This window comes from Triturus cristatus, chromosome 8 (genome assembly GCF_964204655.1).
Source record: "Triturus cristatus chromosome 8, aTriCri1.1, whole genome shotgun sequence".
Lineage (NCBI taxonomy): Eukaryota > Metazoa > Chordata > Amphibia > Caudata > Salamandridae > Triturus > Triturus cristatus.
In genome coordinates this window covers 1,108,453,675-1,108,468,309 of record NC_140591.1, presented here as the reverse complement: position 1 = coordinate 1,108,468,309, position 14,635 = coordinate 1,108,453,675, and the positions used below count along the sequence as shown (strand labels likewise).

The 14,635-nt window shown below is 44.5% G+C and overlaps 1 protein-coding gene across 5 annotated transcripts in view; it reads left to right on the top strand.

Moving 5' to 3' along the window:
- Nucleotides 1-14,635, top strand: part of BEND2 (BEN domain containing 2) — a 354,255-nt gene that overhangs the window by 328,422 nt on the left and 11,198 nt on the right. For all 5 annotated transcript variants that reach the window (XM_085622663.1, XM_085622661.1, XM_085622664.1 and 2 more), the window contains one exon: nucleotides 2,672-2,875. In XM_085622663.1, coding sequence (XP_085478789.1) covers nucleotides 2,672-2,875 — 204 coding nt within the window. The remainder of the gene's footprint in view (nucleotides 1-2,671; nucleotides 2,876-14,635) is intronic.

Here is a 14,635-nt window from a genome sequence, read left to right as displayed (position 1 = left end):
ATCAAATCAGTTAAAGCTAGTTGGGATTGTGTAGTACAAGAACAGGCGAATTGCCATGTTTGCTGACTACTGATAGTCTGTTCAAATAATATCTTTTCTCAATCAGCTTGGTCAACGCGTTTCGAACCCGTGATTTTTGGGGGTGCTCCTCAGGACCGGGACTTGGTCAATGCTAAAAAAAAAATATAACATAAAACATTGTTTTAGATTCTAAACGCTGAATATATACATTTCACAATACTAGTTAAACAAACAAAAATATTGACATTGAAACACAACAATTATGAAATAGACCAGTCCTTCACTATATAATTAGAACACATGGCAGAATTATCATTTAGGCATCAATCAAATCAGATAAAGCTAGTTGGGATTGTGTAGTACAAGAACAGGCGAATTGCCATGTTTGCTGACTACTGATAGTCTGTTCAAATAATATCTTTTCTCAATCAGCTTGGTCAACGCGTTTCGAACCCTTCGTGATTTTTGGGGGTGCTCCTCAGGACCGGGACTTGGTAAATGCTAAAAAAAAAATAAAACATAAAACATTGTTTTAGATTCTTGTTCTAATTCCCCACATATTGCCCTACTTTACAGATGTAACCAGGGGCTCAACCTTTATCTTTTTAGTTCACCACTGGAGCACACAGTAAGTCCAGTTCATGTTGATTTCTTCAGCAATGTGACCGTTCCATATAAGTTGAAACAGGTTTCTGAGGGAAAGATCAAGTTGTAGGTTTTTAGCTAAATAACTTGTGGCAAATACACTCCTTTAACATAATATTATCTATTGGAAGTGTGATGTTCACAGTTTTTCCGAGTTGATTACCAAAACGCTCCCATAAGCAAACTTGCCTGTTCTTAAACTCCTGTAAATGAGCGACTAATCATCGAAAGAATTTGTCATTTGTGACCTTTAGATTGCCATGTCTGAAATGCTTGCAACATTATCTAATGTGCAATTGTCTTAGCGGTGCTTTTTTAAAACGCTGTACGCATAATTATGCCCCGGGTTGGTTTTAAACTTGCCTTGTAAAGTGGAAAACCTCTCTTGCTTCTCGTAATGTAGTTTCTTTGTTGTAACAGAGTAGCGTGTCTGAAACAAGTACGGAACATTGAGTCATTTCAATCTGTTAGTAAGATCTACAAAAATAATTACGTGCGTGTGAAACGCGTTTGTTTAAACTTGCCTTTAACAGTGAAGCATGTTAATTTCTTTATCCTCCTTGGTTTGCCGAGGCGTTCAAGCAACGCGGAAGTCAGTGAAGGCAGGCATTATTAATCGACTGTCTACACTGGATAGATGCCAGCGCTGCGGTGCATGCTGGGATCGGTAGTCCAATTGTTGCACAGTTTCAGCTATACAATTAGATGTAAATGTATCTCGCATATGTATATGTTTAAACCTCTTCCAGGGTGAAAAATGTTACAAGGGATAGATGCCAGCACTGTGATGCATGCTGGGATCGGTAGTCCAATTGTTGTTTACACCTCTCTCATGGTGAAATATGTTACAGGGGAAAGTTACATGGTTCATTAAGGGCGCGCTCAGCACTTTGTTCTTCAATCTGGAGCGATTCTTTGTCTGACCTCCTGGGTGGTTTTGCCAATATACATTTGTGAACAAGGGAAAATGATTGCATAAACTACATTTTTTGTTTTGCAATTTGAAAAATCCTTATGTGTCCATTGTTCACTACCATTTGTATGTACCGTTCCTTCAATTGTAGAGCTGCAGGACTGACAATTTCCACATTTCTGATGGCCTTGAATCGGTTGATGGTTCAGAAAGGGACGCAAGGTATCTCTTTTCTTCTGCTTTTCATCAGTGGCCCTGATTATGCGTTGGCCAATACTGCTATTTTTCTTGAAGGCAAAGAGTGGTATCTCCCAGTCCTCATCCATTCCTTTGATGAGATGCCAATTCCGGCGAATGATCTTTTTAAATGCATTTGTATATGGGCCAAACGTTGATACACATACCAGTCTGGTCATTGCGGTTTTGGGCTTTTTGTGCAGCAGTTCTTTTCTTGGTGTGGACCAGGCGCTCTTCCTCGGGTGTTTCAGTAATTTGTGTGGATACCCTTTCTCTCTTAATTTCTCCATCAGCGTGGATGAGTGGAGGTCAGTCTTCCCTCCGTATGCAATTACGTCTCACTCTCATGAACTGGCCATATGGTAAATTATCTCTTAAACTTTTAGGGTGGAAACTCTTGAAATGCATTTCACAAGAATCACACCCACACACAAAGTTGTTCCCTTTAGTGCCAGGGAGTATTATGCTACTATGCTTTTTTAGGCCAATTTTTGTTTTTGCTTTTAGCATTTTTTTCTAGATTAATGAAACCCAGCAGCTTCCTGAACAATAACGTTTTGCAAAAACTATGAAAAAACGAACTAGAATTGCCAAAAGGTTGAGAGCCAACAGCAGACCTCTTAGTTTTGCCAATGCTTGTTTTAGCAATGGTAATATCCTGGCTTGTTGGACTGCACTAGGATTAATCAAGGAGCATGAACCAGACCAGTCACAACTTACTCACTATTTGACTTCATTTCTATTTGTCCACTGCAGATCCATTGTGCTACATTGATACTGTTGAATAGTTGAGTCTCAAAAGTATTTCTTGTGCTTAAAAATCATACGTGTTTTTTGGTTTATTGTTTTGTTTAGAGTTCCTGGGAAATTCCCGGAGGAATGTTCAGCTCCCCTTTTCAGTCATTTATGTAGCCAAAGGAAAACCTCGGCCAGAGCTGTCGGCTCGTTTCCTCATCCGGGCTCTCTTCACTGAAGATGTGCTTGTGAAAAGCAATGTATATGGAAATAAAGAACGGGGAATGGCACCACTGGACTGCAACAAGATCAATGCCCTCAGAGGTATGTGACATATGACAGGTTTTAGCAACAGATTTTTAATAATATGACTGGTTTTAATAATAGGAATGTATCCTGCTCAAGCGAGGTGTCCGTGTACAAATTACTAACCATAGGCCCAATTACAAGGGGCCAGTTAAATATGGTGCAGCAGTAATCAACCATTACAAGTTTTTGGGCCTTGACTCCAGTGGCATGGTGAGCACGGGACCCACGTCTGAGCATACCTGTCCCACTCGGGTAGACAAATGCAAAAAGTACTTAGACCAAGCAGTACACCTTACTGGTGTTTTCATGTACACTACAGCTGGCACCTTCACACTGCACTACCTCATAGCATGTCTTCTGTCATAATAATTATGTTTGAGGCATATGAGCTGTAGATCATATACTGTGCATAGATCGCCATCTGGTGTAGGGCTCAGATGTTTGCAGTTTGTTTTTGTTCGAAGAAGTCTTTGTAGTTACGAGATAGGTGACTCCTCCTTACGATGATTGTGTGCATGGGCATCAACTTCATCCCCAGATTGTTTTTTTCCACCATCGGGTTCAGATGTGATTTCCTGCACTCCGGGTCGGTATCGTCTTTGAACTCCCTTTGACGTGCAATCCTTCACCGCTCGACGGTATTGTTCTCGATCGTGTTCCCCTTTTGACGCGCATCCTCCAACTTCAAAAATATTCGACCAAGAACTTTGACGCGGGCCATTGGGCCTAGCCGCGCCGACCAAGACGGCCGTCTATGGAATGGACTCCGTATAAAAAATGCCCCAGGTATGGTGCTAAATTCCCACCTAAAACAAGAGGTTCTCTCCCTGTTAAACAAAAACATGCAATAGAACCAGTCCCCTTGCCTTATCAGGGCACAGGGGTTTAAACCCTATATTTCCTAATTCCAAAAAAGGATTGCCTACTCAGGCCAATACTGGACCTCGGACCACTAAACCTCTATATTCAGTCAGATCACTTTCACATGGTCACCCTCCAACAGGTGCTCCCATTGATTCAGAAGGCGACTTTCTTTCCACACTAAATTTAAAGCATAGCTGCCAAGGTTTCAGATTGCTGTGTGTGACATTTTCATAAATTCAGTGTAATTATGAGTGACATTTTAACGACTATGAGTGACATTTACAAGCTAAATCAAGCTATGAAGATCAGTTTACCTAGACTGAATAAATGCTATAAATAACCAATTGTTAACTGTATACAATCCCAGTGTGGAGCTCATTTCCATACAATAATCTCTCCCTGTGCGTTCGCTTCTACTGTGCACAACATGAAAATAGCCTTGCGTTTAGAGTTTGTGTCTCTGCCTCGTGCCTGCACTCAGCAATGCTAAAAAGTGTGCTGTGTATGAGGCTGTGTGTGTGTCTGCACTCAGCACAGGGCACGAATAGTGAAGTAAAGGTCACAGTGTGCGCGTCTGGCTATCCTAGGTAAGTAAGAAGGCACATAGTGTAAATGTCTGGGCCTTCTTCCTCCTCCCTTGCAACCAATCAAGTAGCAGCAGTCTACTCCAGGGCTTCTCTGTCCCACGTGCACCCGGGCTGAGTCTCCTAGGATGTGAGAGGCCCCATCTCGTCAGCTGCCTAATAAATGAATAAATCAACAAGAGTCCGCTGAATCAAGTCGCCAGAGTCCCTGCAAACTGGCATTGGGCATGTCTCAAGACAGGGAGGTTGACGCACGCTACATGTATAGTTAGTTCGAAACAAAATTAAATAAAAAGAGAGGTGGGACAGCTTGTCATTGCACGTTATCATTTTGAGTAATAAAAGCCGCACGTGGCTTTGCAGATACAGTGAATACACTAGTTTTGTTTGTTACTCACTGCTCCCTCACACCAGGGCTCCTACTCCTTAATCTTCAATAGTTCATGCGCCTAAATAATAGACACTGCTGGCAGGCAGAGACTCCAAATTATGGCAAGCATAATATTTGGAACTTTAAATGAATGAGCTACTTTGAACAAATTATTATATGCGTCCTAGGCTTGCCTTGCACACACTTACTTTATGCAGCGCCGGTCAGAGAGCAGCTGCATTTCCATGTCGGCCGTCCGCGGACTCCGCTTGTCTGGTGACCAGCAGTCCGAGCGAGCTCGGGCCGGCTCATTGTCAGCTGAGCTGCAGTCAGGGATCCGAGCTGGCTTGCTCGGGCAGCGCCCAGACCACGGTGGCCCCCGTGGGGTCGTCGGGGCTTGGACTCACGCTTGGAACCACAGAACGCATTTAACCTCTTCCGTGCTCAGGACGGCCCCCGGTGGGCATGTGCGGAAGACAGACGCAGGCCGTCCTAACCGCGCACGCATCAAATTCCTCAGCACCGCGGGGGAATTCTGGCCGCAGCGATGCGGTTAAGAGCACGCTCACAGTGCAAAATGTAACTGCCTCCTGCTGACCAACCAGTGGCAGCAGCGACTGTGACGTAAGTAAAACTGCGGAATGCCGTGTGGCTGCGCAGTGTTTGTTTTAACAATTGAGCAGTGTTACATGATTTGTACCTACTAGCAAGCTTACCCAGGCCAGCCTCTAAATCTGCCGAGTTGCGCACACCGCGCGCTGCTGGCCCACTCTATTAGTAATTATAAAGGCCAGCGCTCGGCCGCAGCACTTGACAGCTGAGAACCAAAGGCCCCAATATGCGTGACTTCGCATTTCAGTGCGGTGATGCAGACCACCACACTGACATGTGTTAGTCTAACGCCTGATGCTTGATACTTGGCAGGGCTGTTAAAGGACGCCTACTTCCACATTCCCATTCATCCAGCTCACAGAAAATATCTCCGGTTCATGGTTGACGGTCAGCACTAGTAACAAAGAAGGGTACAAAGTTCCTCATGTACAGAGACGGAGAAGAGCCAGTAAGAGAATGTCTCAGCTGGTTAGTGCTAAGAAAGGCCGATCAGAAAAAAGGGAGGGAAATTCCCTTAATTTGAACTAGTGCTCTCACACACCCAGCAAGCTAGGTGTCATGCTTCATCATATGAGCACTGCCCCTCGTCAAGTCGGCGCTGCAATCCTTGACGGGCTCCCGAAACCGGGGCTCTTTATCGGGGATCTTTTGTTCCTGCCGAGGGTGCTTGGGGGTGAGGGGCCTAGTATGGTGTGATGTAGCAGAGAAGTGGAAATTAAAAGGGGTTAGTTGGTCCTACTTCAACTTTATTCCAAAGGTCAACTACCCTATTAAAAATGTGTAGAGTGGCTAAATGCTAGGAGTTAGGTATCTAGGCAAGAGCTCTACTCTATATGATCAACATGTTTCTTGCCGCAGAAGTCAGGAGGATCAGGGCAATTCGTCAGGATCAAAATAATACTGTCTACAACAATATGTGGTAAGGTGCTATCTACATACCACTTCTTATGGTTTGTTCCTGTAGGGGAAAAAGAAGAAACTCTTTATAACAAATAAAATAGCTCTTCATGCTGTACATACCTATGAATATTGTGTCAAAAGTGATCACCGTGCTTGGGCGTGCAACACGCAATTTCATTATATAGTGGTGTCTCGAACGCCATTCGGGAGTGTGGGGTGGGGGCGGGTAAATTAATATCCAAACAATTCTACGGAAAGCACCACTATATAATGAAATTGCGTGTTGCACGCCCAAGCACGGTGATCACTTTTGACACAATATTCATAGCTATGTACAGCATGAAGAGCTATTTTATTTGTTATAAAGAGTTTCTTCTTTTTCCCTACAGGAACAAACCATAAGAAGTGGTATGTAGATAGCACCTTACCACATATTGTTGTAGACAGTATTATTTTGATCCTGACGAATTGCCCTGATCCTCCTGACTTCTGCGGCAAGAAACATGTTGATCATATAGAGTAGAGCTCTTGCCTAGATACCTAACTCCTAGCATTTAGCCACTCTACACATTTTTAATAGGGTAGTTGACCTTTGGAATAAAGTTGAAGTAGGACCAACTAACCCCTTTTAATTTCCACTTCTCTGCTACATCACACCATACTAGGCCCCTCACCCCCAAGCACCCTCGGCAGGAACAAAAGATCCCCGATAAAGAGCCCCGGTTTCGGGAGCCCGTCAAGGATTGCAGCGCCGACTTGACGAGGGGCAGTGCTCATATGATGAAGCATGACACCTAGCTTGCTGGGTGTGTGAGAGCACTAGTTCAAATTAAGGGAATTTCCCTCCCTTTTTTCTGATCGGCCTTTCTTAGCACTAACCAGCTGAGACATTCTCTTACTGGCTCTTCTCCGTCTCTGTACATGAGGAACTTTGTACCCTTCTTTGTTACTAGTCATATGGGGTATGTACACTGGACCTCTCTAAATAACAACACCCCTAGTCCCTACCTTTGATATAAGACTTTGCACGGTTTTTCCGTGGGACTTCAATAAAGGATACCAGCGGTCTAGTATTATCTAGCCAGTCTGGACCATACCCGTGTCAACTTTTGACTTTTTTCTCCCCCCCCCTCTCCATCCATCCTTCACCTATGGATAACCAAGGACTCAGCTTCGGGGACGAAGTAGTGTCTGACATACTTGAAAGAACACCCTCACTCTTAGGTCATAATGGCAGCGCCGCATCAGGCTCCCAGTCAGATGACTGGACCTCACTGACACTGTTGAAAAGGGAGTGGTTGAAGATCACACTCCATGGCGCACTTATGACAGAATATTTACGTGCCAATATCGCCCCAGCGGGGTTGATTGTCAATAACTTTCCAAGGCTATTCCTAGACGATGCGACCTTCAAAAAGGAATGGTCCCTTATCGCATGGAAATGCACCAGAGACCTGCTGGTTCTCATCATTAACACAGCGAGACGCCTAGCAGATGCTCTCCTCATTAGGATACAGATTGCGGAAGGCGCATTAAAAACCACCGTTCAAATTACAGCTTACAAGAACAAACTCGCTGAGATTAATGCTGAGATCACCGAAAATAAAGAATACCTAATGAAACAAAAAATCACAAAACTGCAGAAAGATATCGAGAAATTAGATAAAGAAAAGGTATATCCTTATTTGAAGGCAGACTATACATCGGTTAAGAACAGTTATTCCTCCGATGATAACTCCGACAGAAGAAGTTCTGCCGACAGTAATTCCAGCACGGGGAGTTGGGGCAGTCTTAGCGGTCGCCGCAACCCACGCGCCAACTATAATTACAATGTCCCGGCCTTTCATGGTCCTCCTATGTTTCCAGGACCCCCTCCGCAACCCCCCTATTGGCAATACCAACCATTTCAACAGGGACCTCCCCAGTTCTTCAACAACGGTCCTCCCCCCACTTTTTTAGACAGAGGCTGGGGCAGAGGAAGAGGTCGAAACAGAAGGGGCGCACGGAAACAGGTTCATTGGCAAGACCCCCCCTCTGGGATGGACACGAGGAGCAAAACTGTGAACAAGAGAAATTAGTTGTGAATTTATCATCGCGTGTCCTCACGGACCCTGAGATATCAATATTACAAAAAGGACTAGGTTTTGTACCTACACCTAAAGTGGATAAATTCAGGGATGTCTGCGAGGTCCAAAAACTTTTCCGTAAGATAAGGCTACGTTCTTATTTTATGGATAAACCACTCACCCAAGTGGATGGCTCAGGACTAAGCAAACCGTCCACCTTCACTCCTCATAACGGGATGATCCCGGTTGAGGTTCTTACCTTCGAGAAGGCAGTTCTGAAAGATCTGGCATCATTACCGTCCCCCACACCCTTCCACAATTTGTCAAAATTTGAGACAGAAACAGCGAATGCTCTCGCAAGAGATGAATCCATAATCATCAAACAAGCCGATAAAGGTGGGGCGACTGTCATTCAGTCTATTGATGATTATGATGAGGAATGCAAACGTCAACTGAACAATGACCGATACTATGCCCCCATCGCTACTGATCCCACCCCTCGCCTTTCTAACACTATCTCCATGTTGGTTAATGAGGCATTAACCAATGGGTGGATTAACAAAAAAGAAGCAGATTTTCTGATTGCCACAGAGCCGAGGACGCCCTACTTTTACACTCTACCCAAGATACACAAGGGCACGACACCGGTTCCTGGGCGCCCAATAGTGTCGGGAATCGGCTCAATTTTGGAACCACTTTCCAAATTCGTGGATCATTTCCTACAGCCTTTGGTGAGGGATATCCCGTCCTTCGTCAGGGATACGACTGATATCCTCAGAATCATAGACTCCATAGAGGACTCATCCTGTATCGACCTCCTCGTCACACTTGATGTAGAGGCGTTATATACTAACATTCCTCAAGGAGATACACTGACAGTTGTAGAAGCAGCTTTGAACTCATTAGAGTGGGATTCTCCTACCCCAGTTACATTCATTATGGATTGTGCGTCCCTAGCCCTAACTGAGAACTTTTTCGAGTACAAAGGGCAATTATACCATCAATGCCAGGGTACATCGATGGGCAGCACTTTTGCGCCGAGCTTGGCCTGCCTCTACATGGCAACATTTGAGAAAGAAGTCATCAATACTGTACACAACCCGTTTCAACAACATCTTATCCTTTGGAAGAGGTTTATTGATGATATTTTGATCTTCTGGCAGGGCCCTATTGACACTTGCAACAGATTTGTGCAGTGGATTAATCAGCAAAATCCATTTCTGAAATTTTCACATACAATCTCAGACACACACATTCCATTCCTCGATCTGAACATAAAACTATCAGGCGAACAACTCTCTACAAGCCTTTACAAAAAACCCACAGATCGCAATAGCCTTCTCCTGTACCAGAGCCATCACCCCAGAGCGCTAAAAGATAACCTCCCCGTGGGACAATTCCTACGTATCAGGCGCAACTGTACCTCCACAAATGACTACAAACTAGAAGCCTCCTCTTTAGCCAACAACCTAAAGACTAGAGGCTACCCACAGAAGGTGATACAAAACTCCATGAAGAGAGCCTTAAATAGTCCCAGGGAGGCATTATTAGAAATCCATCAGAAACAACCTGAGGACATCATCACGTGTGTAACTTCTTTTACACCCAATTCTACGCCCACCAAAAAGATCATCTTGAAACATTGGGGCATTCTAAACACAGGCGACCTACAGATACCTGTACCTAGGTTTGCCCATACCAGAACTAGTAGCCTGAGAGATATCTTGATTCATACGAGACCCAAGAAGCACACTACCCCATCACAAACCACCCTGTGGGGACTTCCACCGGTCAAAGGACACTTCCCCTGTGGTACATGTACAGTGTGCAAACTTACAACAGCCACTAAAGAAATTGCGTTAAGACCCAATTTTAAGTGGAGCATACAAAAACACACGAATTGTAACACCAAACAGTGTATTTACCTGATTACTTGCCCCTGTGATTTACAGTACATAGGGATGACTATGCGTCCGGTTAAAATACGTATAACTGAACACAGGAGTAACATACGTTGCCAACGAACCACTACAAAACTATACAGACATTTCATGGAGACACAACATACTTCTGATTCATTACGTTGGGTCATATTAGAATCCCATGCCCAGATATCCAAATCCTCCCTATTCAGACTCGAACAGAGATGGGTACATAGATTATCAAGTCATATCGAGGGCCTCAATGATGACATACCCTGGAACACCTTATCTTAAACTGGGAACTATATGCCCTAATCTACTGATCCTATCCCACTCTGAATTCTGGCCCATTCTGTTGAATAGTTCATGAAATTTACTTCCTCAGTGGCAGGATACGAGGCCCCTTGTTGTCCCTGTGTTCCCTTAATGCTTTAATTGAACACACTGAGTACAGGACCCCTCTTCCATGCTTGTTTCATATAACAATGGACCAGTCCACGCATTGTGTGATTACTGATACACCATGTCTTACACCCAGCCCCCAGGTAGTTGGACTATATAAGGACCACAACATTGGTACCCATATCTTATACCATGTTGGAGACACACAGATTTCCATGACATAGTCCTCTAGCTAAGCAGTGCCTTGAATTCACCAATGATGAGCCACAACTTCCTGATCGGTATACTACTGTCATGAATTTCACAAGTGAAAATTGTGTTTCACATCCGACGCCATTCGGGAGTGATATATTTATACCTCATCACCCTAGGCATTAGTTACTACACGACCACGTCACTCACCACTGTGACGCCCCCTCCCTGTTTATGAGCGTTCCAATTACAAATATTGCTCTGGTCCCTGACCCTCTAATGCTTGAGCCAGTAGCGTTGGGCGCCTCCTGATGGTTCACGTACCAGTTTTCGGTTGGTTAATCCATCAGCAAGACATATCACTTGTCCTTGTAACAACGTCATGAGGTCGCGTAGCAACAGAGACGCTTCTCTGGGCTTGGAATCAATCACTTGGCCAGACTCCATTTGCGCAACACGTCACACTACGATGGGTCGCGTACTATTTTACACAGCGTATTCAACAGCGAGACACTTTAATTGGCCAAGAGACAACGTCACGAGGTTGCTTAGCAACGGTAACGCTCCTTCATGCCTGGGACCAATCATAGGGTTGTACTCCCCGAGCGCATTCCGTCACGACGTGCTACGCACTCGATGACGTACCCGGAACCACTGTTTATCTTCTCGTACTCCCCTTCGAAACCTACCACCCCGGTTCCTGGCGGTTTTGGGTAGGTCGCTTTCCTGGACGTGAATCCACGTCGGTGAGTACTGATTTTGATTTTAAATTGCCTTTCTACACCCGAGGAGCCACATCTGCCTACTGTCCACCGGAATCTTCCTGGTCTATTCCCACATACTCTTTGCACCGAGGTCAGCAATCTGACTCGACCTTTGTGTCCGTTACGGATGGATCGGTTAGGGGTATGGTAACTGCGGCTATGCCCGGCTGCCTGCTGGCACTTAGACCTCTCATGTGGTGAATCCGTCTCTTTTAAAACACACAGATACTAATAGAGACGGTTTTCTGGCATCTTTTTGTCCCCTCTAGGACCCAATTGGGTTCCTTTTTAGCCGCCAGCACCGTTGCTAACAACAGTAGCAACCCTTTTAGGTGAGTCCCTTTGCTTTCCGTAGAATTGTTTGGATATTAATTTACCCGCCCCCACCCCACACTCCCGAATGGCGTTCGAGACACCACTATATAATGAAATTGCGTGTTGCACGCCCAAGCACGGTGATCACTTTTGACACAATATTCATAGCTATGTACAGCATGAAGAGCTATTTTATTTGTTATAAAGAGTTTCTTCTTTTTCCCCTACAGGAACAAACCATAAGAAGTGGTATGTAGATAGCACCTTACCACATATTGTTGTAGACAGTATTATTTTGATCCTGACGAATTGCCCTAATCCTCCTGACTTCTGCGGCAAGAAACATGTTGATCATATAGAGTAGAGCTCTTGCCTAGATACCTAACTCCTAGCATTTAGCCACTCTACACATTTTTAATAGGGTAGTTGACCTTTGGAATAAAGTTGAAGTAGGTCCAACTAACCCCTTTTAATTTCCACTTCTCTGCTACATCACACCATACTAGGCCCCTCACCCCCAAGCACCCTCGGCAGGAACAAAAGATCCCCGATAAAGAGCCCCGGTTTCGGGAGCCCGTCAAGGATTGCAGCGCCGACTTGACGAGGGGCAGTGCTCATATGATGAAGCATGACACCTAGCTTGCTGGGTGTGTGAGAGCACTAGTTCAAATTAAGGGAATTTCCCTCCCTTTTTTCTGATCGGCCTTTCTTAGCACTAACCAGCTGAGACATTCTCTTACTGGCTCTTCTCCGTCTCTGTACATGAGGAACTTTGTACCCTTCTTTGTTACTAGTCATATGGGGTATGTACACTGGACCTCTCTAAATAACAACACCCCTAGTCCCTACCTTTGATATATGACGGTCAGCACTAGCAGTTTAAAGTCCTCCTCTTCGGGGTAACCACAGCACCCAGGGTCTTCACCAAGTGCCTCACAGTAGTTGCAGCTCATTTAAGAAGACAACACATTCACGTGTTCCCATATCTGGACGACCGGCTCATAAAAGTCACGTCACACAGCAGCTGCGTTCACCACACTCGAAAAAAAAATCAATTTCTTCACAACTTGAGATTCACCGTAAATCTCACCAAATCCCAACTTCAACCATGCAACACACAAATGTATCTAGGAGCTACAATAGACACTTCCAAAGCTCTAGCATACCCCAACCCAGTCGGAAACCACAACATACTGGCTCTAATATCACGCTTTCAGCCTCAACACTCATTACCAGCTTGAGTGTTCATGCAATTAATCAGGATGATGGCTTTTTGCATTCTAATCGTCCCTTATGCAAGACTTCACATGCATCCTCTACAGGAATGCTTAGCACAACAGTCGAACCAGGGTCAAGGTCAGCTAACAGATCTGGTGTTGGTGGACAGCCGCACATATCGCTCTCTGCACTGGTGGAACACACAAAACCTTTCCAAGGGGTGGCCGTTCCTCGACCCCGTTACACAGATATTGCTAACAACAGACGCATCGCTCACCAGCTGGGAAGCTCATCTCCAAAACCTTACCATTCAAGGCATATGGCCTACAAAGCAAAAACAATTCCACATAAACCACCTCGAATTACTAGCAATATTTCTGGCATTGAAATCCTTTTAACTCCATCTTGTAGGCAAAGCTGTCTTAGTTCGTACGGACAACATGACAGCAATGTACTACACACAAAAGCAACGAAGGAACACATTCTCTACAACTTTCGCACTTAGCTCAACGCATATGGAATGGGCCATCCCACAAAACATATATCTCCTGGCAGAACACCTCCCAGGAGTACACAATCAAATCGCGGATCTACTCAGTCGTCAACAACAACAGATCCATGAATGGGAACTTCATCCTCAAGTTCTTCTTCCATTCTTTCAAATGTGGGGCTACCCAGAAATAGATCTGTTCGACACACACCAAAACGCAAAATGCCCAACCTTCGCGTCCAGATATCCACACCCGTTGTCCAAAGGCAAAGCGATATGGATGAACTTGTCAGGGAAATTTGCTTACGCTTTTCCATCTCTCCCACTGATTCCATAAGTGGTTTGGAAACTCAAACAGCATTCCCTCACACTGATCCTGGTTGCTCCCACATAGGCTCGACAACCCTGGTTCATAACACTATTGGAAATGTCAGTAGTTCCTCATCAAAAACTATACCTCTCTCCCAAACTTCTTTCTCAGAACCATGAAGAGATAAGACATCAAGATCCCAATCAACTCAACCTTGCAATCTGGCACCTGAAGTCTTAGAGTTTGACTAACTTAATCTCCCGCCAGACTAGAGCATGCTACGCAGCAAAGTGGAAACGATTTGTAAATTACTGTACAACCAATAAAATCAATCCACTAGACGCTTCCACTCAAAACATTATTTGCTATCTATTACACCTACAACACTGTAACCTAGCATACACATCTATATGACTACATCTAGCTGCAATAGCAGCTTATCTACAAAACAGACACTTGTCTTTCTTTCGAGTCCCCGCTATTAAAGCTTTTATGGAAGGACTTAAAAGAATAATTCCCCCTCAAGTTCTGCCCTCTCCAGTGTGGAACCTTAATATCGTCCTTACAAGGCTCAAGGGCCCACCATTTGAACCTCTTCACAAATGTGAACAATTCCTCACTTGGAAAGTAGCCTTCCTTATAGCCATCACATCTCTTAGAAGTGTGAGTGAGCTTCAGACACTAACCGTACAAGAACCATTTTTGCAAATTCATCATAACAAAGTGGTTCTCAGAACTAATCCAAATATTTTACCTAAAGTTGTGT